At 42.1% G+C, this 25,559-nt stretch overlaps 1 protein-coding gene across 1 annotated transcript in view; it reads left to right on the top strand.

Annotated features, from left to right (window-relative positions):
- LOC132367270 (transmembrane protein 258-like) overlaps window positions 1-7,742 on the top strand; it is a 42,253-nt gene extending 34,511 nt beyond the window's left edge. The window contains exons 2-3 of the mRNA XM_059925308.1: window positions 4,993-5,091; window positions 7,172-7,742. Of these exons, the coding sequence (XP_059781291.1) occupies window positions 7,295-7,534 (240 nt within the window). The 5' untranslated portion in view covers window positions 4,993-5,091; window positions 7,172-7,294 and the 3' untranslated portion in view covers window positions 7,535-7,742. The remainder of the gene's footprint in view (window positions 1-4,992; window positions 5,092-7,171) is intronic.
- Window positions 7,743-25,559: the final 17,817 nt, after the last annotated feature.

Here is a 25,559-nt window from a genome sequence, read left to right on the forward strand (position 1 = left end):
TCACAGGATACTGAATACAGTTCCCTGTGCTATACAGTAGCACCTTGTTGTTTTATCCATTCTCTATATAATAGCTTGCATCTGCTAATCCCAAACTCCCAATCCATCCATCCCCCCACCCCTTCTTCCCCTTGGCAACCACAAGTCTGTTCTCTATGTCTGTGAGTCTGTTTCATAGATAAGATCATTTGTGTCATATTTTAGGTTCCACGTGTAGGTGATATCATATGGTATTTGTCTTTCTCTTTCTGACTTACTTCACTAAGTATGATAATCTCTAGTTGCATCCATGTCACTGCAAATGACATTATTTCATTCTTTTTTTATGGCTGAGTAGTATCATTGTTTATATGTACCTCAAAGTGGTACTCTTAAGCATTATTCCATGTTTTCTCCCCACCCTTCTTCTAAATACAGTTGCTTCTCCTTATTTGTGGTAGTTGTTTTATAAAGTCACCACAAACACTGAATTAGCAAATAGTAAATCATTGCTCTTAGAGGAAATATAGGGTTAAGTTCCTGCAAGCCTCTGGTCACAACATTTTCTTCAATAAATCAATATATAACCTTGTTTTATGTGTGTTTCTGTTTAAAGACTCCTTTTTTAATATATAGTTGATTTGTTAACATTAAAATCATAGCCAATATCATTATACCTCAGGCCAGAATGAAGTTTATCTACACACATATTTTCTCTGTAAGGCACTTCACAGCCTTCTTGTGTTCAAGAACATTAGATGACACTTCAGCACTATGATTTGGTCCATTTTAAATAGCAAAATAGCAACATAAAGCACAAAAGTGCAAAAAATGTGGCACTAAATAGACCATGGAAAGGATACAGTGTGAGAAATGATACAGGCTAGGAAAGCATCACCTTGTTTGACCTCAGCTGGGAATGTGCACATCAGGCAACTCAAATTTTTCACACGTGTTTGTGAATGACTGTGAAAGCACTGGGCGTGCTGATTTTGGTGTAACAAACACGTTTTAGTGTGTATGTGAATTCACAAATACAGAATTCGCAAGTAGTAAGGATCAACTGACTGTAAATGCTTCTTAACCACTTCGGGTTTACAGATTTCTTTAAGAATTTGATAAAAGTTTCTAACTAGAAAAATGCTCTGTGCACATATATACACAAATCTTACATGAAATTCACTTGTGAATTCCAAAGAACCCCAGGTTAAAACTCCTGTCCTCGTGCATTTTGTCTGATTCATCTTCATGGAATTTCTTTGAAGTTGGTAGGGGTAGAACATAGAGTGATGAGCTCATTTGCCCAGGTTACATCATTGGCAGCAATTACATAATTGCCCAGGATTACATAAATAGCATCCCCAGGCAGCCAGAGAGACTGTTAATGAACCAAATTGGTCTGCTCACCCAACACACAGCAAAGCCAATCTACTGACATCAGGTTGTGGTGAAGGAAAATACAGCATTTATTACAGGGCACCAAGCGAGGAATACAGGTAGCTAATGCCCAAAAGACCCGAACTCCCTGATGACTTTTAGGAATAGGTTTTTAAAGACAAAATGAGGGGAGTGACATTTGTGGGGAACGTAATCAGCTCATGCACAGTTTTCTCATTAGTGGGTGGTGAGGTAACCAGGTGAGGCCACAGGGGTTAACATTATCAATCTTCAGGCTCCAGCTGGTCTGGGGGGTATATGTGCTCAGGGTCACGACTCTTCATCTGGTTAGGATCTGATTTCTGCAAAACAACTGAGGAATGTGTATTAGACTTTACCTTTACCTGAGACAGAACTGGGAGTGCTTGGGGGATGACTTGTTTAAGCTATGGTTATTTCTCTGCCTGACCGTGCTATCTTTGTCTCTGTACTACTTAGCTGCACCAGGAAGGCCTCGACATAGGTCTCCTCTCTTTCAAGGCCACTCCTGGAAATTGAAGTGCTATTTTCAGGGAACTTGCCTTTATTATGAGGTGGTCTCTTAAACATCTCTACTTTGGGACTCATCATCATCATTCTTGTGTTCAGTGGTCTCACCCTTGCAAGTGGACAACTGGATAAGTTTTAAAGTGGCCTGATATCCAACTTTTATATCAGATTCAGTCTTTTCCATTTTGTAATCTGTAAGAACTGCACACCCAACACAGGCTTTAGCAAATAATCACTCTCTGAACTTTCTTATGTTTCTGCTGATGGAGAGTGGGGTGATGCAGAGGAGACTAACAAAAAAAAATTTACTCTATTTTTGCAGTCCATTTTATCTTTTTTATTTTTTGTGGGGTTTTTTTTTTTGTTTGCATTTGTTTGCAGTCCATTTTAAAAGCTGGTTTCCTTTCCTAATTTTTTCTTGCCCATGTGAATAGTTTGATGGATTTCTATTCCCTGGAAATAAACCATGCCAGTGGAACCAAGTCATCTCATCCCTAAAATAAGGGACTAAGTTTAGAGTTTCCAGTGTCTCTTTTGTTCTAACATCCCATGGTTGTCTGATTCTATCTCAGAAGGGTTCTGGAAGGCAGAAAGAGGCCAACCAACCAGGATTAAACATGTTCTTCTGAATGTTTGCACTTTAGCAATTAAATATGAAAAAATTCTGTTCTCAATCTCTTACCAAGTTTCACAACAACAGTGAGAGAAATAATTTCCAAAAATGTTGTAGAAAAGTAGAGATTTAAGAAATGAAATACTAAGGTTTTATATAATGATGCATATTTCATGCAAAAAATGAAATATTTTGAAACAAAATATCCATGTGAATGACTTTCTAAGAGCAAAATAAAAAATAACCTCTTTGCCAGAATCAGAACCTTTGGGGGGCATCACTACAGCAGACACACATTGCTGCACTGAATATATTTTGAAGATGACAATGTTATAAGCATCTTGAGAGATAACAAGTGTGACTTTTTAAAAATAGTAGCAATATCAATGAGTACAATATACGATCAAGCTTCTTTTCTCTAGAAGTTAATTCTACTGATTAAAAAGGATCATACAGAATATAATTTTGAATGCTGTCAGGAACAATAGGAGTTTTCTCTAAATCCCATTCCTGAAGACAGCATATACTGTACAACTGTGTATTCAGGGAGGAGGGGGAGAATCTCATTCACTCACATAGTACCAGATATTTTTGTTAATTCTATGTTCTACGACTCGCTTCTATGTCACTTTGTACCAGTAAACAAATCATACTTAAGAATGGTAAAATCTTAGCAATGGGATAATGAAGTCATCTGGAGCCTTGGCTGAACAGCTTGCAAGATTTCATTAGAGCTGTTTTAGAGATAACCTCCCTCTCCTCCCAGTGTAAGATAAGGATCTTGAAAAAATAGGGAGAAAAGTTTGAGAAGGATAAGTGTTAGCTCTTTGGAAGACCTAAATAGACATTTCTCCAAAGAAGATATACAGATTGCCAACAAACACATGAAAGGATGCTCAACATTACTAATCATCAGAGAAATGCAAATCAAAACTACAATGAGGTATCACCTCACACTGGTCAGAATGGCCATCACCAATAAATCTACAAACAATAAATCCTGGAGAGGGTGTGGAGAAAAGGGAACCCTCTTGCACTGTTGGTGGGAATGTAAATTGATACAGCCACTATGGAGAACAGTATGGAGGTTCCTTAAAAACTAAAAATAGAACTACCATATGACCCAGCAATCTCACTACTGGTCATATACACAGAGAAAACCATAATTCAAAAAGAGTCATGTACCACAATGTTCATTGCAGCTCTATTTACAATAGCCAGGACGTGGAAGCAACCCAAGTGTCCATCGACAGATGAATGGATAAAGAAGATGTGGCACATATATACAATGGAATATTACTCAGCCATAAAAAGAAATGAAATTGAGTTATTTGTAGTGAGGTGGATGGACCTAGAGTCTGTCATACAGAGTGAAGTAAGTCAGAAAGAGAAAAACAAATACCATATGCTAACACATATATATGGAATCTAAAAAAAAAAGGTTCTGATGAACCTAGGGTCAGGACAGGAATAAAGACTCAGACATAAACAATGGACTTGAGGACATGGGGAGAGGGAGAAGGGTAAGCTGGGACAAAGTGAGAGAGTAGCATTGACATACATACACTACCAAATGTAAAATAGATAGCTAGTGGGAAGCAGCCACATAGCACAGGGAGATCAGACCGGTGCTTTGTGACCACCTAGAGGGGTGGGATAGGGAGGGTGGGAGGGAGGCGCAAGAGGGAGGGGATATGGGGATATATGTATATGTATAGCTGATTCACTTTGCTATACAGCAGAAACTAACACACACTTGTGAAGCAATTATACTCCAATAAAGATGTTAAAAGTAATAATAATAAATAAAATAAAATAAAAATAGGGAGAAAGCCCCTGAGATTACAAGTGTTCTTGTAATGCTGGAGAAAGTCACCAGTTGGCACAGTGTAGAAGTCCCCACACCCACATGATAATGGGATTGTCTATGCAAACATTGGAAGACCCTAACTGAAACTTTCTCCACTTTGGTTAGTCCAAACAAAGAACACCCTTTCTGTCAGCACAAAAAAGAGTCTAGACATCCTCAGAAAATATAGTTTCTTTAGCTATCACCAAATCTTCCCCTCTACCTGTTTCTTATAACCATTTCTTGACATCCACATGGACCTTCTTAATTCCTCATTCAAGTTGGTAGTCCATAACAGATTCAATGATCTATCGGGTTATTATTTAACAAATACATATTGTCTTCCACTTTCCAGGCACTCTGCTAGGCAGGGCTGTAACAGTAAACAAAGCCAGTCCATCTATTATGGAGGTTGATCCAACAAGGGCTGGAAAGGGAGCCAGTACAACAGAGTCAGGGAGGTACCACAGGAGAAGCACAGCAGGCTGGGCACACAGAAGAACACCTTATTCAGTCTTAGGTGGTCAGTGAAGGAAAATAATATTAATAAACATCTCTTAAATAGTGTTCACTGTATGCCAGACATCATTCCAAGTGCTTTATACCACTGTTTAATTCATTTAAGGATTCCAATGATGCTAAGTGAAGAGCCAATTTGTGAAGTGAGGAGAGAGGTCACTGGAGCATTCCAGGCAAAAAGAACAGCAGGTGCAAAGGCCCAGAGGTAAGAGAGCATGAAAGAGAAATAGATATAGTGATGCCCCGGAAGCAGCTCATGCCAGCTCACCAGATCTAACTGTTAAGTATTCAGGAATTTTGTAAGCTAGTAACTGTTGGTAGCTCAAAACTGGCCACAACAGAAGTATTTATATTATGAAAGTTGGCAAATATTACAATTCAATCAGCATTGTTTTCGTGTTTTGTTTTATGTATTTTTTGAGAACCATTTATCAGTGCATCACTGATCCTGAGGTACAGGAAATAATAACTTGAAATTCTTTGTTTTCATGTTTATCTTGGCATCAAATTCTATGGGCAAAGTTATTTGCATTTTTTAATGGAGTTCAAGGTCATTTTGTTGACAGACATGATTACAATGGTGTGCCAATGTCATCTTCAAAAGAGAAAAAAGATGGCATGTTAAAATATCATATGAACATCATTTATATTTCACTGGCATTTTGACCCAATTTAAACTGAACAACTAGATCCCTACATCGTATCTCAAATATACATAATATCTTCTATCTCAGTAGCTTAAGCTAATCTAGCCCTCTCAAATTATAAAACCCCTCTTGTTGTCATGATGCATAGATAATAGCAATTTTTACATCCAGATTAGATGTAGAGTCTATGCATAAAGCACAATGATCTTAAAACTCTTAGGAAATCATTTAGGACAAGGAGGAAAATGCCTCCAATTCTCCTCACCATGAAGTAACATTAAAATGCACATCCAAGGCAGATGCAAGCAGCCCTGAGAAGAAGAAGCTTTCGCTGATCAAGAGCAATGTTTTAAGTTTAACTGAGGGAAAAAAACACTGTCTAAAAGTGGCAACATTCAGTAGCAAAGAAATGCGTGTTTCTCGTGAATATCTCTGTTCACCCGTTGCTGAGACCTAGAATATGACAAGGGGGTGTAAGCTTTGCTGCAGGGGAAACCCTGAAATGTAGAAATCATATCATCAAGCATGAAGAATGGCTGGGTCCAGAGCAAGGAGAAGCTTCTACCGAGAAGGGAGATCACTTTTTTCTGCTTTTCTGTGGCTTCCATGCTTTCCCCTGGGTCGGCAGCGAGATCATACACCAGGTTACTTATGTGTTCATATATTTATTCAGACTTTTAAAAATTGCTGTGCAAATCCTCCACTCAAAGTTCCCAGAAATACATTTATGGATTTTAAAAACAACTCACTGAAAGACAACATTTTTTGGCGGTATAGTTGATTTACAACATTATATTAGTTTTAGGTATACAACATAGTAATTCAGCATTTTTATAGCTTATACTTCATTTATAATTATTATAAAATATTGGCTGTATTTCCTGTGCTATACATTATCCTTGTAGTTTATTTATTTTATACATATTAGCTGTACCTCTTAACCCCCTACCCCTATCTTGCCCCTTCCCCTTGCCCCTCCCCCTTGCCTCTTCTCACTAGTAACCACTAGTGAGTTACTAGTTATAAGTCTGTCTGACTTATTTCACTTAGCATAATACCCTCCAGGTCCATCCATGTTGTTACAAATGGCAAAATTTCATTCTTTTATATGGCTGAGTAGTATTCCATTGTGTGTGTGTGTGTGTGTGTGTGTGTGTATACCATATCTTCTTTATCCATTCATCTGTTGATGGACACTTGGGTTGCTTCCATATCTTGGCTATCGTAAATAGTGCTACTGTGAACATTGGGGTGCATATACCTTTTAGAATTAGTGTTTTTGTTTTCTTCAGATATATACCCGAGTGGAATTTCTGGATCATATGGTAGGTCTATATTTAGTTTTTTGAGGAACCTCCATACTGTTTTCCATAGTGGCTGTACCAATTTACATTCCCTCCAACAATGTACAAGGGTTCCCTTTTCTTTACCTCCTTGCCGACATTTGTTATTTGTGATCTTTTTGATGATGGCCATTCTGACAGGTGTGAGGTGATATCATCATTTTGATTTGCATTTCTCTGATGATTAGTGATGTTCAGCATCTTTTCATGTGCCTGTCGACCATCTGTATGCTGAAAGATAACTTTTATCTTGTCTACCATCTTTCCCATTCAGAGCTCACTTTTTTTTTTATAGGATCATTCTGGGCAGTCTTCCTGATGCCATCACAGCCTCTGCCTGAACCGCAACAGGAAGGTCCAAAGCAGCAGATGCAAACCCAGACGGGGCAAACTGGTGGATTACTCTGTGTCCAGAAAAATGGAGCTCAAGGCCACGAACAGATACACCATCCCAGGGAACCTGGCTGTCTCTCCCTATCTGACCATGGGGCTGTTGGCTATTGGCTGGTTCTTCACTCGCTGGTACTTTGTTTATGAAGCCACCTCCACCAAGCACACTCATGATATGTACAAAAAGCTTCTCATCTCCTTGGTGACCTTGCTATTCATTGACTTTGGAGTTCTCTTCCTGTTGCTCTGGGTTGGCATCTACATATGAGGTCCTAAGGGATCCAACCAGGTGGATTCATTGAATCTTGGTTTTTGTCAATTAATTTTTTTTTAACTATTGCTGGAAGTGTCCCACCTGCTGCTCACAGTAAAGGCAGATGTGGAAAGAAGAAAGAAAGAAGGAAGGAAGGAAGGAAAGAAAGAAAGGAAGAAAGAAGAAAGAAAGAAAGGAAGGAAGGAAGGAAGGAAGGAAGGAAGGAAGGAAGGAAGGAAGGAAGGAAGAAAGAAAGAGAAAGAAAGAAAGAAAGAAAGAAAGAAAGGAAGAAAGAAAGAAAGAAAAATGAAGGAAGGAAGGAAGGAAGAAAGAAAGAAAAATGAAGGAAGGAAGGAAGAAAGGAAGGAAGGAAGGAAGGAAGGAAGGAAGAAAGAAAGAAAGAAAGAAAGAAAGAAAAAGAAAGAAAGAAAGAAAGAAGAAAGAAAGAAAGAAAGAGGAGGGAGGGAGGGAAGGAGGAAGGAAGGAAGAAGGAAGGAAAGAAAGAAATCCTGAATAGGAACTTCAGAATAAGTTTGATGCTGGTAAGCTGCCCAGCATTGCCCCTGACCTTCAGAACTAGGACCATGTCATCCTCATAGCATTTACTCAGTATCACAGCTGCAAAGTCATGGAAACCTGCAAAGCAAGCCCATCATCAGGCAATAAAAATCATAATAGGGGCTTCCCTGGTGGCGCAGTGGTTGAGAGTCTGCCTGCCAATGCAGGGGGCACGGGCTCGAGCCCTGGTCTGGGAAGATCCCACATGCCGCGGAGCAACTAGACCCGTGAGCCACAACTACTGAGCCTGCGCGTCTGGAGCCTGTGCTCCGCAACAAGAGAGGCCGTGATAGTGAGAGGCCCGCGCACTGCGATGAAGAGTGGCCCCCGCTTGCCGCAACTAGAGGAAAGCCCTCGCACAGAAACGAAGACCCAACACAGCCAAAAAAAAAAAAAAATCATAATAGCACTTACTATGTGCCAGGCACTGTTGATTTAGTCATTAAAAAAAAAACAAAAGCAGAACTACCTTTTGTGGTAATGCTATTATTATTCCCCATTAGAATTCTCTAAAAAGGCCCCCCAAATACCCATAAGTAATACATGGATCCGAGTTTATCCAAAATAAATGTCATAAGCTTCCGGCTAGCCCTAATCTGCACTCCATTAAATATGGCTTTGCCTGTGCTGATGACACTAGTTGTTAGTTAATTCTAAGGGAAGGAAACCAAGTCAGTGTTTAGGGTGTGAACTGACAGATGGATTAGCAATTCAAATCTTTCTCGAGTCAGGGGTTTTTATTTTATCTCCACAGCCACAGCCTAGGTACAGCACCCCACCTCTCAGTCCCCCATTTCTAGAGCTCTTCTGTGGCTTAATTTTGAATGACTTGTCTTGGGTCATCTGTCTTGAGTAGTATTGGTATAGTATCAGCATCTACCAGCAGGTGTCTCTAGGTCGCTGAAGGAGCTTGATTAGATTTTGGAGAAGGAAAGAATAAAAAGGGTATTTGGGACACAACGAGGCATGAAGCAAATACCAAGTGATGCCCTACTCCAGGACCAACCCCAAACCTCCAGGTGGCAATTATGAGTGAGTGAGTGTGTGTGTGTGTGTGTGTGTGTACGCACACACATCCACCCTTCCCCTTCAATGCACATATAAGAAAAAAATATAACTTGGAACATTAGGAAACATTTAGAGCAGCCATAGAACAAATTGCAGAAATATGGATAGATGCAATACAAATCATCCTAAAGCCTTCAAATGCCCTGCTTTTGTTTGATGTCTGTAGAAATTTGCATTTATAAACAAGAGAGTCTTTGAATGAGTATGTTAGGCTAAACCCTGCTTTCTCTGATCTTCTTGGCATGGACAGCTAAAGATAGACTCCAAAATTAGTTAAAAATCAGGGACTGTGCCTTGGCTACACTGGGTGAGCACTGTACAGATTTGGTAGGACAGAGATCATTCGGTGAGCTTCCAGTTTCTGGAAACTCAGAGTAAAGACCCTAGAGATGAAGCAATTTCTGGACTCTACATCTGGATTTCCAAAGACTCACAACCACTTTTAAAGATCTATGATTGATAATTACCTGGGACTGAGTGAACTGATGAGGATGATTATAATTTTTGTGACTTTCTGTTTGAATTAAAAAAAAAAATCCCACAAGGACTCAGAGGCAAAGAATATACAAATCTATTTTCACTGCAAAGTAAAGGAGCTGTTACAGTGGAGGATTACTGGACTGAATGTCAATATTATGACATAGTATGAATGTGTTTCATGTTTGGTAATTGCAATCATTGTTGCTTTTGTTGTGGTCATCCATTTACAATGCTTGGTGTCAGCCTATTTATCTCTTGTAAAAATAAAATACAGTGTGTGTGTGTGAAAAAAAAATCTATGATATTGATATCTGAATGATACCAATCACCCAAAGAATAGTGTTAGGACAGGACGAAGTCAGCTTACAATACTTGAACACAGAGGGTCCATATCCTAAAAGAGCCAGTGTGTGAAATGGAGTCTTTCCAAATTCGTGGGGTAGTCGCCAATTCCCACCAAAGAGAGAGCGGGGTTGTTGAAAGAAGGGCCTTGAGTGGCTCACTCATGGTCACTCTTAACTAGATAACACAGATAATTTGATTGAAACACTAGCTTTTCCGACCAATACTTAACAATGATGGCTATGAACTGATACTATTTTATTGTTTCATGGTAGTTAACAATGTACAGTCAGAACCCGAAGGACTCGGGTGAATTGCAGATGGCTCATTTGGTAAAGCACGAGTGACAAGAAGGTGGATCTGAGAAGACAACTGAATGGATGTGTTTCTAAGAAAATTCACTGGTACATCCATCAGGAAGGCTTCACACCGAACTTCAGGTGGAGGGAAAGAAAGCTGGACACGCAGGTACAGTGGAGGAGGTGATATGACAGAGGTCAAGGGCTAAACAATTGACCCAGGTTTCTGAACAGAGGCGGTGTAGTGTAAAGGCTCACCTTATAGGATCCAGCACCAGATTGCCTGGGTTCAAATATTTGCTTTATTTATTATTGATACCTGTGTGCCTTTGGGCAAGTTTTATATACTATGTGTTTCATACACTACGTGACTCATCTATAAAATGGGGACAATAATAGTACCTAGTTCACAGGGTTAAATATGTTAATAGTGTATTACGCTTTTAGAACAGTACTCGGCTTATATTAAGAACTCAATATGCGCTAAGCTATTGTTAGTAATCTTATGTAAAGGATGATGAACCACTGTTGGTGAGCTTTTAAGAAATCACGGGAGCATAAGCTGTGCCAGAGGCAGCAAATATCACAAATATTTTTAAGTAATAAAAGATAGAGTTTGGGAGATTTAACAGATCAATGAAAAATTAATCAACAGTCAATCTAAAACACAAATGGAAAATTTTGTTCACATCAACCTGAGGATTATAACCAAGGAGACAATCTTTCAGAAAGCTCTGAGGACTGTTCCAAAGACGTAAAGGGGGAGGCCAGTATATATGTGATTTCAGAGAAGGGGTATGTACGATCAAGCACACATCTTGGTAGAAGGTTACTGCTACTCGCAAGGAACAGATATCTTCTTTAAAGGTTTTAGTGCTTTTCTAAGTATGGGAAGATGCAAGAAACTGGGTTCATAAGATTTTCTCCTGAATATATCTATGTGAGGGCCAGTTCTTCCATTCTTCCCAGAACACAAATTGCCTCATCCTGATCTTCGCTCTGAATTCTTTCAGGGTGTGCTGTAGGTCAGTGACTGCAGTGGCTAATGACTTGATTCTTGTAGAACTGGATGGTGGGCAATAGTCTTTATTTTACAGTTTCTTCCTTTTCGGTCTTTATTTCAATCAAGGTTTGGGAAACATTTTATGACAGGTTTGTCCCACAGTGCTAAGAATGCTCATTCCCAGGTCAGGCAAGGATTTCATTGATAGGTCATTCAATGTGCTGTTACTGGACTAGGCCCTATTAACAGTAACTAAAAGCCCCTGGACAGCCTGTTTTCCTAGCCTGTTTTGGTCTAGGAAATGTTTCCCTCTTGTTGCTTCTTCCCATAACTAGAGGTACACTGTTAAAATCATTGATCTTATAGAACTCTATATTTGGTCAATCATTTCAAGTCCTCTAGTCATTATTTTTTTTATCGGTGGTTCAGTCACAAGCTGATCATGCAAGGAGCAATAATCTTGCAAAATAGGCAGAATACAAGTAATATAGCTAGTGACATCCATAAGGTCATAAGTAAGTATTTAAGCTAAGACCATCCAAAAGATGTGGCCCCGTGTCTCCCCAGGTCATCTCACCCGTCTGTTCTGCACCAATCACTATCTTTAAGGGAAGTGAGATGTTGGCATTGTACATAAAGTTCACCAAAGAGTTTGCACGCACAAGGCGAGTGGTGGGTCATCATGACCCCTTACAGGATTGAGAAAGGAATGTTATCTTCTAAGGAGTTACATGGCTGGCGAAAGGAGAAAATTGATCTTTGTGGCAGAGCAGGTATTTCTGCCATTGGGGAAGTCTGGTTAATGAATAATGCAGATGAACAATGCACACTGTAGGGAAGGGAGGAGGCCCAAATGGGCAGAGAAAAAAATTTTCTGTTTAGATTTCTCTTGTCTTGTTTTAAAATATGAATTTTATTTCATCAAGCACAACATCCATCCCTCACAAAAAATCTGGGGTAGATTTTGAAGCTGATGGTTTCAGAGCATTTCAGAGATAATCACTCAAAACCAGCAAGGGTCCACTGGCTGCAGTTCATAGGCGGTCTGCTCATTTCCACTTCTGATGGGGTTTCTAGGTCAGGAGGATGAAGCAGATAGGGTGCATCTGGCTCTCAGCAAGGCACTTGACAGTCTTTTATATTCACAGGGGCAATTTGGAAAGACGTTAGCACAATTAGGTAAATGTGTCAGAGAAAGGTTGATCTGAACAGCTCTGTAGCTGTCCCCTCTCCCTAGTTCTTCTTAAAATTTTTCAAACAATAATCTTCTCCCAACATTGCAACAATACCTCCAAAATTCAAAGCACAGCATAACTTATCCTCATACGGATGTAGTGTCCTTTGGAATAGAGCATGATTTTAAAGAGTTCGCTAGAAAACATATTTTGTCCACTTGGCTTTGAACTCTCATTTAAAAACCATTTCAAAACTAAAAGAACTATTGGTTTCCCTGTTAGCCTATACTTTTTTGAAAAGGTGCCTAATGAGGATTTATCCACTGTGGCCACTTGTAGCAGTTGATCCTCAGCCTTGACAAGATTGTAGGTCATGGAGAAGAGCAAACTTGTTTCCATGTTGTTAAGTTCACCACCATGTAGCTTAACTTTCAAAGCTTTGAATGGGTCCCAAATTCCTGCTATTAGCTGTGCACTCAGATGTCAATGCCTCCACATCTGTAGAATTCTGTTAATTTATCTCATCATGGTCCATTACAGGAATCCCTGATCAAGTGATATAACCCTAATCTAGTTTTACCTATATTGAATCTTATCACCAAATTGCTTCTAAATATTATCTAAGGTCTCCCAGGTAGATCTGTGAGTGAGAAGAACCAATTCTAGGTAATTATGTACAACACCTTTATGAATTCCATGGTGGTTATTCTCATCTAAATGTTGTAAGGTTTCCACCATCTATTTTTTTAAATGAAGAACAGTAATTAAATTTCCTTATTGCTGTGGTATCACATGATAACTTTCCATCATCAAAGTAGTCACTCAAAGATCTTATGTATCCCAAACTTGTACAGTATTTCAGTATATGTGTTAGTTACATTGGCATCTGGCCAAGTTCTGTATGGACAGAAATCTGAAGGGTAGGCCTCCTACCCTGTTTATGGAAATCAGATGTGATTGGTCCATCAATTATTTCCATCAGGTTAAGTGATTTCCTGGCAGGAAAAGAGGGTCAAAGAGAATAAGATCTACTGTTTACATGAAGGGGAAGAGAATAAAGTGAATATTTGTTGATCCTACAATGTGATAAACAATTTACCCATCTTCTTTCATTATATATTCACCATACACTGCAAAAAAATGTGGATTTAGGCTCATTTTACAGTTGACGTCAAGTAACTTGTGCAGGATCACACATCATTCATTTAGTCATTTATCCATTCAGCAACATGCATTGAGTGCTTACTATAAGCTAGGTGTTTGGTAAACAACAGGTGTTGATTTGGGTAAACAACAGCAGAAAGACATGGTTGACTTCAGGTTCTTTTCAGTTTTCCTACAGTGAGTCACAGGAATGGAAACTCAGTCCCAAATGTTTCAATTTGGAAATGAAGTTCAGAGAAGGCAACGCCTCTTCAATTGAATGAGCATGAGTTAAGTGCCTATAGGAAGCAGAGTCCCATGTTAGAACTATTAGAACCCTAATCTTTGGCCTCGTGAGCTATCATTGTTGTTTGAAGAATGGAGCATTACCTTCCCATAAAAGAGTAGAAACCTAACGTACAAAATCAATTAAAAAACAAAAAGTAGGGCTGTTCAATTTAGAAAAGGGAATGCTTGAATTGTTGCTCACACACCATCCCTCACCATGGTTCCTGGGCAGAACATCTCAGATTGTGTAGAACAGAGTTTGAAAACCACTGATCAAATCAGTACAACATTGATTAAAGAGAGTGGACATTGAGTGTCATGCCCCCTGGGGTGCTGGTCCAGGGAAGGTGCTGGGAAGCTCTCGTCCTGGGACCCCCGGAGTGTAGACTGAGAAGCCATTCATGTTCCAGTCCCACTGGTCTTCACAACCTTCTGTTGGCAAGGGCTGAGGTCCTGTCATCTGATCATCTCCATCTGACAGCTGTGAGGAAGGTCAGCAAGTACAGGGTAGCGTTCACACCCACCTCTGCAGTTCATAGACTATCTTCTTGGTGGTCACATGCAGCAGGTAGAGAGCACTGAGAATATTATAGTGTTCGACATATTTTCAGGGGCATAAATATTTCCAACCTTCCCACTGGTGTGCTCAAAGTTAACAGGGGCAGAGAGATGGGATGCCATCATAGCAGTCAGCTTTGATGGTATGAAGGCATATGAAGCTTTGATGGTGTGAAGCTTTGATGGTATGAAGGGGTCTTTGGGCCAGTAACCATCATGTTCATCAACTTGGGGAGAATGAATCTGGAAACAAGATGGGGGAAATGGCTAAGACATTTTTCAAATCAAAACATTTGAAAGAAAATATAAAGAACATCCCTAGTATTTATGTTTAGTTCATTCTAGCAGTGTGTCTATTCATTCATCCTATAAGTATTTATCCAGTATCTGTCTGGTACCAGGCCCTAATGTGCTAACTTTGGGATAGCTCTCAGAGAACTGGAGAACATTTCCATGTTATACCTGAGGACATTCAGGTCATTTTAGGTCTTCACTTACCATAGTTTCCTCGCCAATTCCCTACCACTGCAGTTCTGAAAAGCTATGAGCTTCAGGAACCACCAGGCCCTGGGCAGCAGCCTTATTGCTCTTTGGGATCATCCCTGTGGCCCCATGGTCACCCTTGCTTTCAGCCAGCCTCCCGACCTGCACTAGGAGGACAGATCTGGTGTGGACATGGGGCAGGGTTTTATCATCTGTAGGCAGAAATCCGACTGGGTTCCTCCCAGATGAGAAAGAGAGAACTAATTTCTCTTGGACCGCATTCACAAGGTCACAAGAGGACAGACCTCGGTGACCATGGGGAGACTGCAGTGAAGGAAGAAGACGGAGTTTAGGATGACGCCAAGGTTTTGGCTCGAGCAGTTTGGTAAATGACAGCGCAGCTGACCAAAGTAAAGAAAGGAGTACAGCAAGTGAGGGAGGGTGCTGCTGGGGGGGAGAATGCGGTCCATTTGATTGGGGATCTGCTGAGTTTAAGACGCCTGTTGGACGGGAGACAAAAAGAGAAGCCAATTTCAAGTTGGCAGGAACCAGTGTTAAGGAGAAAATATTCCGGTGGTTTTTAAATGACCACTAAAGATTTTGCACTTGAGAAAGCAACGAAACCGGTAAGATAAAGGCCTGGACTTCACTGAATTGCCTCGAGTGTAAAAATAACACAGCCAATTTTTTCTTTTGGCTTGGGGATGATTGCTGGAGTTGGGGACACAGAGAGGCCTCCTCCTCTCCTTTTCCTGCCCCTCCCCCAGCTCCATCTCACTGGGCATCTTGGGCTCCTTCAGGATTGTGGCACAGGCTCGGCTCTACCTGCACACTGGGGGTTAGTCTCCGGGGGGTCCAGGGGAAGGGGAGCATGGGAGCTAAGATCACAGGCTTTCTGCTCTGTGCCCCTAATCAAATCAAGTAAATGGACCTGGAACTATGTCTAAAAGAAGAAGTTGTTTGCTTTAAAAAGAGAGAAGCCCTTAACCTCAGAAGATTCTGATAATCATGGAAGAATTGGTGGTGTTCCCACTCATTAGAAAAATAAAGTTAGTTTCGCTCTCAGGGGAGTTGAGAAAGCTATGTATTTTTGCAAAGTCACAGCAGGAATAAAGTGGAGAAAAAACTTTTAAAAAGGAGCAAACTTATTGATAGGAAATGGGCCTCTGTTTGTTTCTAGAATTTCCTAGCTCTTCTGACTATTGACATTATAAAAGGCATTCTGCCTGAGTTAGAAATTGATTTTGGAGATATTTCAATTCCTTCACTTTTGGAAGGTACCTGTGAAAAGACTATTTGACATCAAGGATTTGCAGCAGATATATAAATGGTCCAGAAGAGAGGGAAAATTTCAAACAGAAGTGTGAGATCTCTGGCTCTAAGCAACACTCAGAAAACTGCCTGTTCAGGAAGTAAACCAATCCCTGTTGTACATCCAAGGGCTTGAACTGGGTTCAATGGATGTTCCATGTTTGTTTACAACATTTGAATAAAGAACCTTTAAGAGTAGGCTTTGCTTATGCTCCCAATACCCAACAGGCCCCATTTTAATCTCAAACCTTTATTATTTTTTCTTTCTTTCTTTTTTTTTGGCCGTGCCCTGGTATGGAACCCGTGCCCCCTGCAGTGGAAGTGCAGAGTCCTAACCACTGGACCTCCAGGGAATTCCCCTATCTCAAGCCTTTAAAAAATTTAAAATGTAGAAACAAGTGATGGATAATTCATGGACACTTCTTACAGTAATTAATACAAAGGTGGATAAATCCTGTTTCTAAGGAACATAGCTCTAGACAGACCAGGAAAGCTTAAGACATACGTCTCTATGGAATTATACTTTACATAAGTCTCAAATTTTTTTTGACTCCATCAGTTTAGACAAATTGGATTATGATCTTCCTAACAGGAAAATAATAATATATTCTATCACATAGATTTCCTATAAGCTGTCTTGAAATAGAAAGGTTAATAAAGTCTTGGAGGCTTAAAAATTCAGTTCTGTTTTGGCATTTTCAATATTTATTAACTATGTTTACTGGAGCTCTTGATGTAGGGTTCTCTTAAGACTTTTTGGTAGAAGCAAGGCTGATGCAAGTAAAGTAAATCAGAAAAGCAAGGTGCTATCTCATTGCTTAGGCTGGTGCAGAATGAGACTCAGAGGGTAGGAACCGAGTGTGAGGAAATGGGGCAGGTGATGACCATTCACTGAGATGATTTTGGTTTAAATGTATTAATAGTAGCAGCCAAAAGGAGCTGGGTAGTGTGATTCCTGGAGTGCTATATGTTTGAAGGTTTGGCTTAAACTATGCCCAACAGGAAGGGGTGTGCAGAAAAAAAGGCTGAAGATATTTGGAAGAGGATGAGTCCAGAGGAGATGGTGATGGGATGGAAGGCAGGAGCAGAAGCCCTAACCCTGGAGATGAGAGAAGCACCTCTTCCTCTGCTTCCACAGCTCACCTGGATTCTACTCCTCGCGAGTCTTCCCTTCTGCAGTCGTAGGCCCTTAACATCCACTCGGGCCACATAGATCTGATTGTGTACTCTTCTCTTTAAGTATTGTTGTCATTGTTTATAAAATCTAAACGCCTGAGCTAGCTTGTGAAGCCCAGCTCTCCTTTTCACTATTCCCTGCTCCCCACTCCCCCATCATGCTCTGGCCCCCCAGTGCTCTCAGAGTGTGGTCCTGGACCAGCAACATGAATACCACCTGGGAACTTGTTAGACGTGCAAGACCTCAGGCCCAACCCCAGATTTAGTGAAGCAGAAACTCTGGGAGAGGAGCCCAGCAATCTGCCTATTATCCGGGCTTCCTGGGGATTCCGATGGAAGCTCAAGTGTGAGAACCATTGGTCTAGTTTTACTGGTAGTCCTCTAAGCCACACTGTGTGTTCGACATCTCCCTGCCTTTACACATGCTCTTCTCTCTGCCCAGAAGTCTCCTCTTCCTCCCACGTCTCTTTTAAAAACCATCGCAAAAATCACCACCCTGCTCTGTAAATCATTTCCTGACCAGTCCTCCCCCCACCCCGAGCCCCTATCCACAGCGGCAACTGCCTCTCTCCCCTGCGCTTCCATGGAAACTGGTGAAAACTCCTATCATTCAAGTGCCATGCTTTGCTGGGGCTCATGGTTTGCGTCTGCCTCCCTAAAAGCCAGCAAGCTCCCCAAGGCTGTGTTTGTCCTGGCACAGTGCTGGGGCTCGGAAAGTGTTCGTTGTGTCGAAATGTTACTCATAAGCAAAGTACAGAGAGAGGAGAAAAAAAGGGAAAGTGAAGAGCATGCAAGAGAGCGACACACACAGAATGACACCAGCTGATGTCTGAGTTCCATCTGTGCGCTGGGTGCTGTACCACATGCTGCCCAGGCGCCGGCGTTTAATCCTCCCAACAACCCTGCAGGTGTTATTGAACTCATGTCACAGAGAAGGAAACTAACGCACAGAGATGTCACATAGGATGCCCGGGATGCCCCAGCTGGGACCCGGCAGAGCCGAGATTCACACACAGCTGGTTCTGTGTGTGACATCTCTGGAGTCCACTTTTTTTTTTTTTTTTTAACTTTTTATTTTATATTGGAGTATAGCTGATTAACAATGCTGTGATAGTTTCAGGTACACAGCAAAGCTACTCAGCCATACATATACATGTTCTGGAATCTACTCTGAACCCTGCAGTCTGAGGGAGGAGGTAGCTTAGTTTGGAGCCATTGTCAGTGTTCACTAGTTCAACAAACATTTCCTCAGTGCCTCTGCCAGACTGGGATAGAAGTAGGAGGCAGAAGAGGGCACAGATGCGACAGTCGCTTATCATTCGGTCCTTGAGAAGCTCACCTTTTAGTGGAGAAGAGGGATCTGTGAGCCAATAATATATTTCACTTCAGGACAGTGAGTGGATTATTCCAAGTGCTGCACAGACCCCACAGCAGGCAGGATGGATTTGCTCTGCCAGGGGCTGAGACATAAGCATAAACTCACCCGCAGAGGAGTGAGGGAGGGGGAAAGGCAAGATTCAAGGCAGAAGGAATTGCAGAAGTGTTGTAAAGAAGGCAAGCACGTCCTGGCAATTCTGCTGAAGAAGAGCTGCCGTGTGGGGCTGGATTGAGCAGCACGTGCAGATTGAACAGTCTGGACTGATGCACTGCACATGCCTTCCCAGTGTGCTGCCTGTTCTGCAGAACTGCAAATGAAGCCATATTTCCAGAATGCCTTGAAGGTATGGTTCTGGATGTGATTCTGCCAATCAGATGCACTTGCAAAACCTACTAGTGTGCGATATGCAGCGGCAGAACAGTTACACAAATTATCATTGTGGTCACCTGGGGAAAAAAGTATCTATGGAAACCAGAACGTTGGAAGGCCAAGTGGCTATGGTAATAAACCTTTATGGTGAGAGTGAAGAATTTAAACACTGGGGGGTTGGCTGGCTCCTTGAGTCCCTCTGGAGCATAAAGAAAGAAAAAGATAAGCATGGGGTTACCTGCAGCATCCCCTATCCGGTACCAAATTCTAGGTCCGCTAGGATTAGGTTCAGCAGCAAGGGACAGAGACTCAAAATGACAATGGCTTAACCACGTTAGAAGTTTATTTCTGGCAGAAAATTCCAGAGGTTGGTAGTCAGGACTCTGGCAGTCCTGCTCCATGGCACCATCCAGCTTGCTGCTCTTCCTCCCCTGGGGTGTGTCCCTCATCTTCATGGTCCAAGATGGAATCCATCACATCTGAGTTCCAGGCTGTAGGGTGGAGAAGGGAGCAAAGGAAATGGAGCAAAGGATGCTCACCAGCGCCCCCTGAAAAAGTTTTTGGAAATTCTCTCATGATACTTTTGCTAACATTCCACTATCCAGAACTTGTCACTCGGCCACATCAAACCTCACAAAGGACTTGAAAATATAATTAACAATTATTATTTTAATCAGGAAGGAGGGGAGAATGTAAATCAGAGGATTATCTATAGTCTCTCCCGAAGGATGCCTGGTGGAGAAGGTCCCAGGAGGACACTAGGGTGGATGGGAGTCAGATGGGAAGGACCTGATCTGACATGGCAAGTATTAACCTTTGGACTTTATCCTACTGACAATGAGGAACTACCAGGTAGGTTTAAGCAGGAGAGAGATGGAAACAGAACTGTGTTTTACAGAGATCTTCCTGACATCTATGTAGACAGGTTCTGGTGGGGTGATATTGTGACCCAGAAACCAGTTAGAAAGCAGTTGCCCCGGTCCGGGTGAGAGGGGCTGAGGGCCTGGACAGGGGAATGGAGCAAAGAGGATGGAAGAGCGAGGCGCAGTAGGGCAGGAGAGGACCGACCTCGGTGACCATGGGGAGACTGCAGTGAAGGAAGAAGATGGAGCTTAGGATGACGCCGAGGTTTTGGCTTGAGCAGTTTGGTAAATGACAGCGCAGCTGACCAAAGTAAAGAAAGGAGTACAGCAAGTGAGGGGGGTGCTGCTGGGGGGGAGAATGCGGTCCATTTGATTGGGGATCTGCTGAGTTTAAGACGCCTGTTGGATGGGAGACAAAAATATGTGTCTGGAGCTCTGGAGAGAAGTCAGGGGCTGTAGAGTCTGTGTCTAAGTGACAGCTGCAGACACAGATCTGGGATAACTTGACCAGAAAAGAATCGGGGAACCAAGTCAAGGATGAAGCTTGGGGAAGTGCCAAGGTTGTATGAATTCTCTGCAAAGTCCATTCTGATGGAAGATTCTTTGGGAATTGCAGCTCAAGAAATTTGAGGCTGCAAATGAATTCCTTTCCCAGACATCCAGGACCTGGGTCAAATCTCTGGGTTTCAAGACAAGGTAAAGCCTCTAACGGCTTTTCATTTCCCTGGCTGACATACTTTAACTTTTCAGTTTGAAAAAAAAAAGTCATATTCAAGGTTGAGGTTTCCATTACTACTCTGTAATACAGTACAGCCTGTGCCCAGAAAACCTCCTGCCCCCTCATTATCCAGGGAGCTGCCTTGTAGTTATTCCACCAGGCCTGGGACTGGACAATGTCAGCAGGTTGAGATATATGTCATAAACACTGACAGATCAGGGAATCTTCTCTGACAAACCGCTTCCAACTTCTGGGTGATTTAATGCCTTTCTGATTGCTTTCAAGAAATAGGAGGTTGATTCTTGGTCCCAGGATCTGCTGCAATTCTAGGACAGTTTAAAAAAATCTGTTTGTATACAGCACCCCTTTCATCTCAATTGATTTTTGTTGTCCTTCCCCTTCTCCTCTGCCTCCATCCCTTTTTTCTTTCCTTGCCCTCCCCATTTCCCTCCCTCCCATCGTCTCCTCCTCCCCCATTTCATTTTAAGGCGTTGGCTAGTATAACCCATCTTTGGAGCATTGGTTTCTTGAAATTCAACAATTATAATTTGGAAAATACTTTAGGCCAAAGAATATGATATCAAAGTGCTCAGTTCTTTGGGTGGTCACTAGCAGAGAGTCTTCAACTGACAAGAATCCAAGTAAAAAGACCTTCAATTATCTAGAAAGTATATAGATCCAAACTCAACACAAACAACAAAAACAATCTAAAATTAAAATAAACGGTGGTATGCTTACCCAAGTTGGAAAGTTTGGGTGCAGGATTAGTATAGGATCCTATGATTAGTATAAATTCAGGATTAGTATAAATTCGGCCAGAGAGCTAATATTTCTCACCTCAGTGTACTATATTGTTCACTAATAGTCATCATGATGGCCCTAGAACAGTGTAAGAACAACCCCCATCAAACAAAGGTTAAATTACCGTCCTTGTGCTCTTGGAACTAAGACAGGAAAATGGGCAAAAAATGAAAAGTTAAGGAAAATATGGTAAAATATTTTATTATGTAAAATTAATTTTTAAAAGACACTCCTTTATTCTGAGATCATGTCCTTTTTGTTGTTGTCAATGTGTCCTTTCTTTTATAAAAAACAGTAGTGCCAGTAGAAGACAGGTTCTTTTTGAATGACCTTACTTGGCAAAATTAAAAGTTGGCATGCTTCTCCATCCCTAAATTTATTTTGGAATTTTATTTGTCTATGCGATGTAAAAGTCTAGGAATCCCTGGAGTAATGCACTTCCCACAAGCTTGGAAACACACTGGGATTTCTGTCAATTCCCTGAGGGTTGGGTGGGTCTGCTTTCCTATCCTCTCTTTCCCTGCCCAGATCATATTGGCTGGTGGTGGAGCAGGTGCTTATTCAATAATAATTTATTGGAAATAGTTGATGCACAGGGAATCAAAGGCTTAAACAGGGCTCTTACTTGTTTCCTCCATTTATTACCAAAATGTTAAACATTTTGATTTACTTTTAAAATTGTGATTTTTAACACATGTATTTTTAATAAATCTATTACACATACAAAAGTCAAACTACCCCTGCGTGGCAACACTGCAGCAGACCCTCTCAGGCTTTGTATGTCTGCCCCTCACAAACATCCCAGAAATGGATGTTGGGTGCCATGTGTTCAGGTTAGAGCACCAAACCCCTTTGCTGTTTTTCAAACACTGGGAAGGAAAGGAGGAGCCTTGTAATGGCTAAGCTACATAACTCCCAAAGACAATAAAGATTCAGGATTGGTTAGAACAAGATTTTAAATAAAAACTTGGGTTCTCTGGCCTCCAAAAATCAAAGAAAATTTTCAAAATCACTTTTCAAGAATCACAAAGAAAAACATACCCCTTCGTATAAGTTCTTAATCCACAGATAACACTATCATCGTGATTCTATTGCTATTTCCCAGAAGCCAGCAGCGAACATTTTCCGATTAATCTGCTCTTGAAACTGGTAAAATCGTAGGCAGTAGCCAAGTCCATCATAGTCATTAATCACCGAGACACAAACCTTCAGGTCTGTTACTAGGAGACCAGAGCGCTGCTTGGTGAAGCTGGGAGATGGTGATGATGATGATCTCTCCAGTAAGATGGGGAGACTCAGAGATGCCCCTGGGAGTTAGTTCATTTATTGTAGAGGTGAGGACAGCCTTAAGAGAGAAAATGGATTTAAAAATAGTAACAATTCCCCCTGCACCCATATTTTCATTGTAGAACATTCAGGAAATAAGAATCGTTTTAATTCTACCACCTAAAAATTACCACCGTTAACATTTTGATTAATATTCTTCCAGGGGTGGATGGATACATGCATTAAAGTATGGATGGATGGACTGATGGTCGGATGGACAAACACACTAATATCCACAACAGTATACTTATTGTATGTATATGAATGCATTTAAGAACCTATCGCTAGTAGCTCTTTACGGAGAAGGGAGTTGGTAAGACGGTGGTGAAGGGAGACTGATTTTTTAAAATACACACATGGGTTATTTGGATTTTTCACAACTACATATTACTATGTGTGTATTACTTCCCTTTTTGTTAAAGTTTGTTTTTGTTTCTGTTTTAGTGTGAAAAACAATGCAATCACTCTTGGGGGAAGTGGCATCTTGTCATGCACTCCCCTGGGTGTGCCCTGGTGCGCAGAGGTGACCCAGGGTGGCCTCTGGGCGAGGCTGGAGCGCCCGGGACGGGAATCGGGCGCAGGAGCCTGGCGGGGACGGGTAGGAGGCAGCCCGGGCCGGGATCTGCCCCGAGGGCCACCCGCAGCTGTGGGCATCGCACCCAGGCCGGGCGAGGCTGCCCGCTGCGCTCTCTGCGGGGAGACGGCGGGGCCGTGCGCGCGCCGGGCTGGACGGTGTAGAGCCGCGGTGCTCGGCGGGTGAGGCGCGGGTGCGCTGTGCTGCATCCCGATCCCGCGTCACTGTGTCCCGGCGCTTCCTGTTCGCCCGCGGCCCGGGAGCGATCTCTCCTCACCCAGCGGAGAAGCACTCAGGGAAACGCGAAGGGCGAGGACGCGGCGGGCCGGCCCCAGGGCGCCCTCTGGCGGGGTCGAGGGGCGGGGCGCGCGGGCGCGGGGCGAGGCGGCGGAGGGGCCTCAGACTCCCCAAGCGTGGAGCGAGTCAGAGTGGGCCCGCCCTGGTTTTCTGAGACCAGTTTTTGGTTTGGGTTTTGATTTTCATTTCCCACCTTCTTGCCTCCCCATCCATATTTCCCTTCACTTGCGTTGTTTTGTTTTTTGTGTTTTGCAGTACCACTTATTTTTTTCTCCTCTCCAAAGTCATGCTTATTCGTTGTAAAAAATTTTGGAAAACATTTAAATATCGTAAAGATGAAAATAAATAAAACATCTTTAATCCCATCATTTTAGAAATAAGCACATGATTAAAGTACTTCTTTTCTTCCAGTGTCTTTTTCTATACACGATATTATGTATAAGATAAGCCAAGAGGCAGCCAGGCCTGGTTGCTAAGGGCTGGAGGCCCTTACTCTGCCGTTTGGCCTTTCTGTCTTCTCTTTCACGAGCCCGTTTCAACATCAAGGCTGACTCCTCAAATAGCATTACCCAGTTTGTTGAAATTACCTGACCTCAGTTTGTTCATCTCCGGTAAGGAAGAGTAATATTTGCTTGGAGGTTAGGCTTCCGTGATTGCTGTGGGACTCAAATGAATCTCGAAGTTGCATCTGCAAATTTTCTAACCTTGGAAATGCTATACCTCCTTATGTTTGATCCCCCTCCATCGGTGTTGAAGCCTCCCCCGCTAGCAGGTTGGGGAGCTTGATGGGGGACATGACTCGGCATTGAACTAGTGTGTGGCTGACCAGTTTGTCAGCTCCGTCTCAGGCCCCCAGTCCTGCCCCCTCCCTGAGCACTAAACTTTAGCCTAGTCACAAGGATTGTGCCCAAGCCAGATGAGTTCACTATCAGCTTTTACCCTCACCTTCGTCTGATATGAAAACTAGAAGAATGCCTCTTGCTAACACAGATGGTTAATGGTCATGAGACTCCCGGGGGGAGGAAAAATCCCCAGTTCCAGTCAATGCCAACTGTGCTTCTCACTGGGTAGTCAGATTCTACTTTTAGCTTTGGCCCCTTTAAATCCTCCCGTAGCCCCCTGGTGGTTCGGAGTGCAACTGCTAATACGTCTGCATCATCTGTCCGCCCCATCTTTCCTGCCTGTGTGTGTTACCCATAATAAGCTGTATATTGCACTTTATGGAGTTGCCCGCTTCGTTTTTTCCATCTCAAAATTCCTTCTCAGTTCAGAGGATATTATCCAATATCTTCGCCTCCCAACAACTAGACAATCCCTCCACCATGTAGTGGCAGAGGCTTGGAGAGACCGAACAACTGGCGCAAAGGCACACAGCTTGACCATGACAGGAGTGGACTGCAGCCCATAGGCTTCTCACCCACCTGTCCATGCATCATCTCCAATAGAAGAAGAGAGGGAAGAAGTGTCTCCTTGGAATTGTTCCAGGGCATGCCTCTCCCCATGCAGGAGACACGGAGAAAGGGAGAGAGGTTCTCAGACGCTGCTCTAAATGTTAGGAGTGGGAGGATGAGCCCCTTATTCTTTACGCATTTAGAATCGTTTTCTTTTTAATAATGCTCTTCATGTTCCATAACAGAGCTGAACATGCATCCTAAATGGCTTCTAAAGCCCTTTGAAAATTTTATATACTGGAATTTGAAAATAGACAACTTAATAGTTTGCTTTGATGTTAAATGAGTCACTCGAAATTACCACTCTATTTTTCAGAACTGGTGGGATGATTATCTCTGTCAGGGAGTGTTTGTGGAGATGCTCTGACCTGAACCATCA

Source organism: Balaenoptera ricei, chromosome 1 (genome assembly GCF_028023285.1).
Source record: "Balaenoptera ricei isolate mBalRic1 chromosome 1, mBalRic1.hap2, whole genome shotgun sequence".
Taxonomy (NCBI): Eukaryota; Metazoa; Chordata; class Mammalia; order Artiodactyla; family Balaenopteridae; genus Balaenoptera; species Balaenoptera ricei.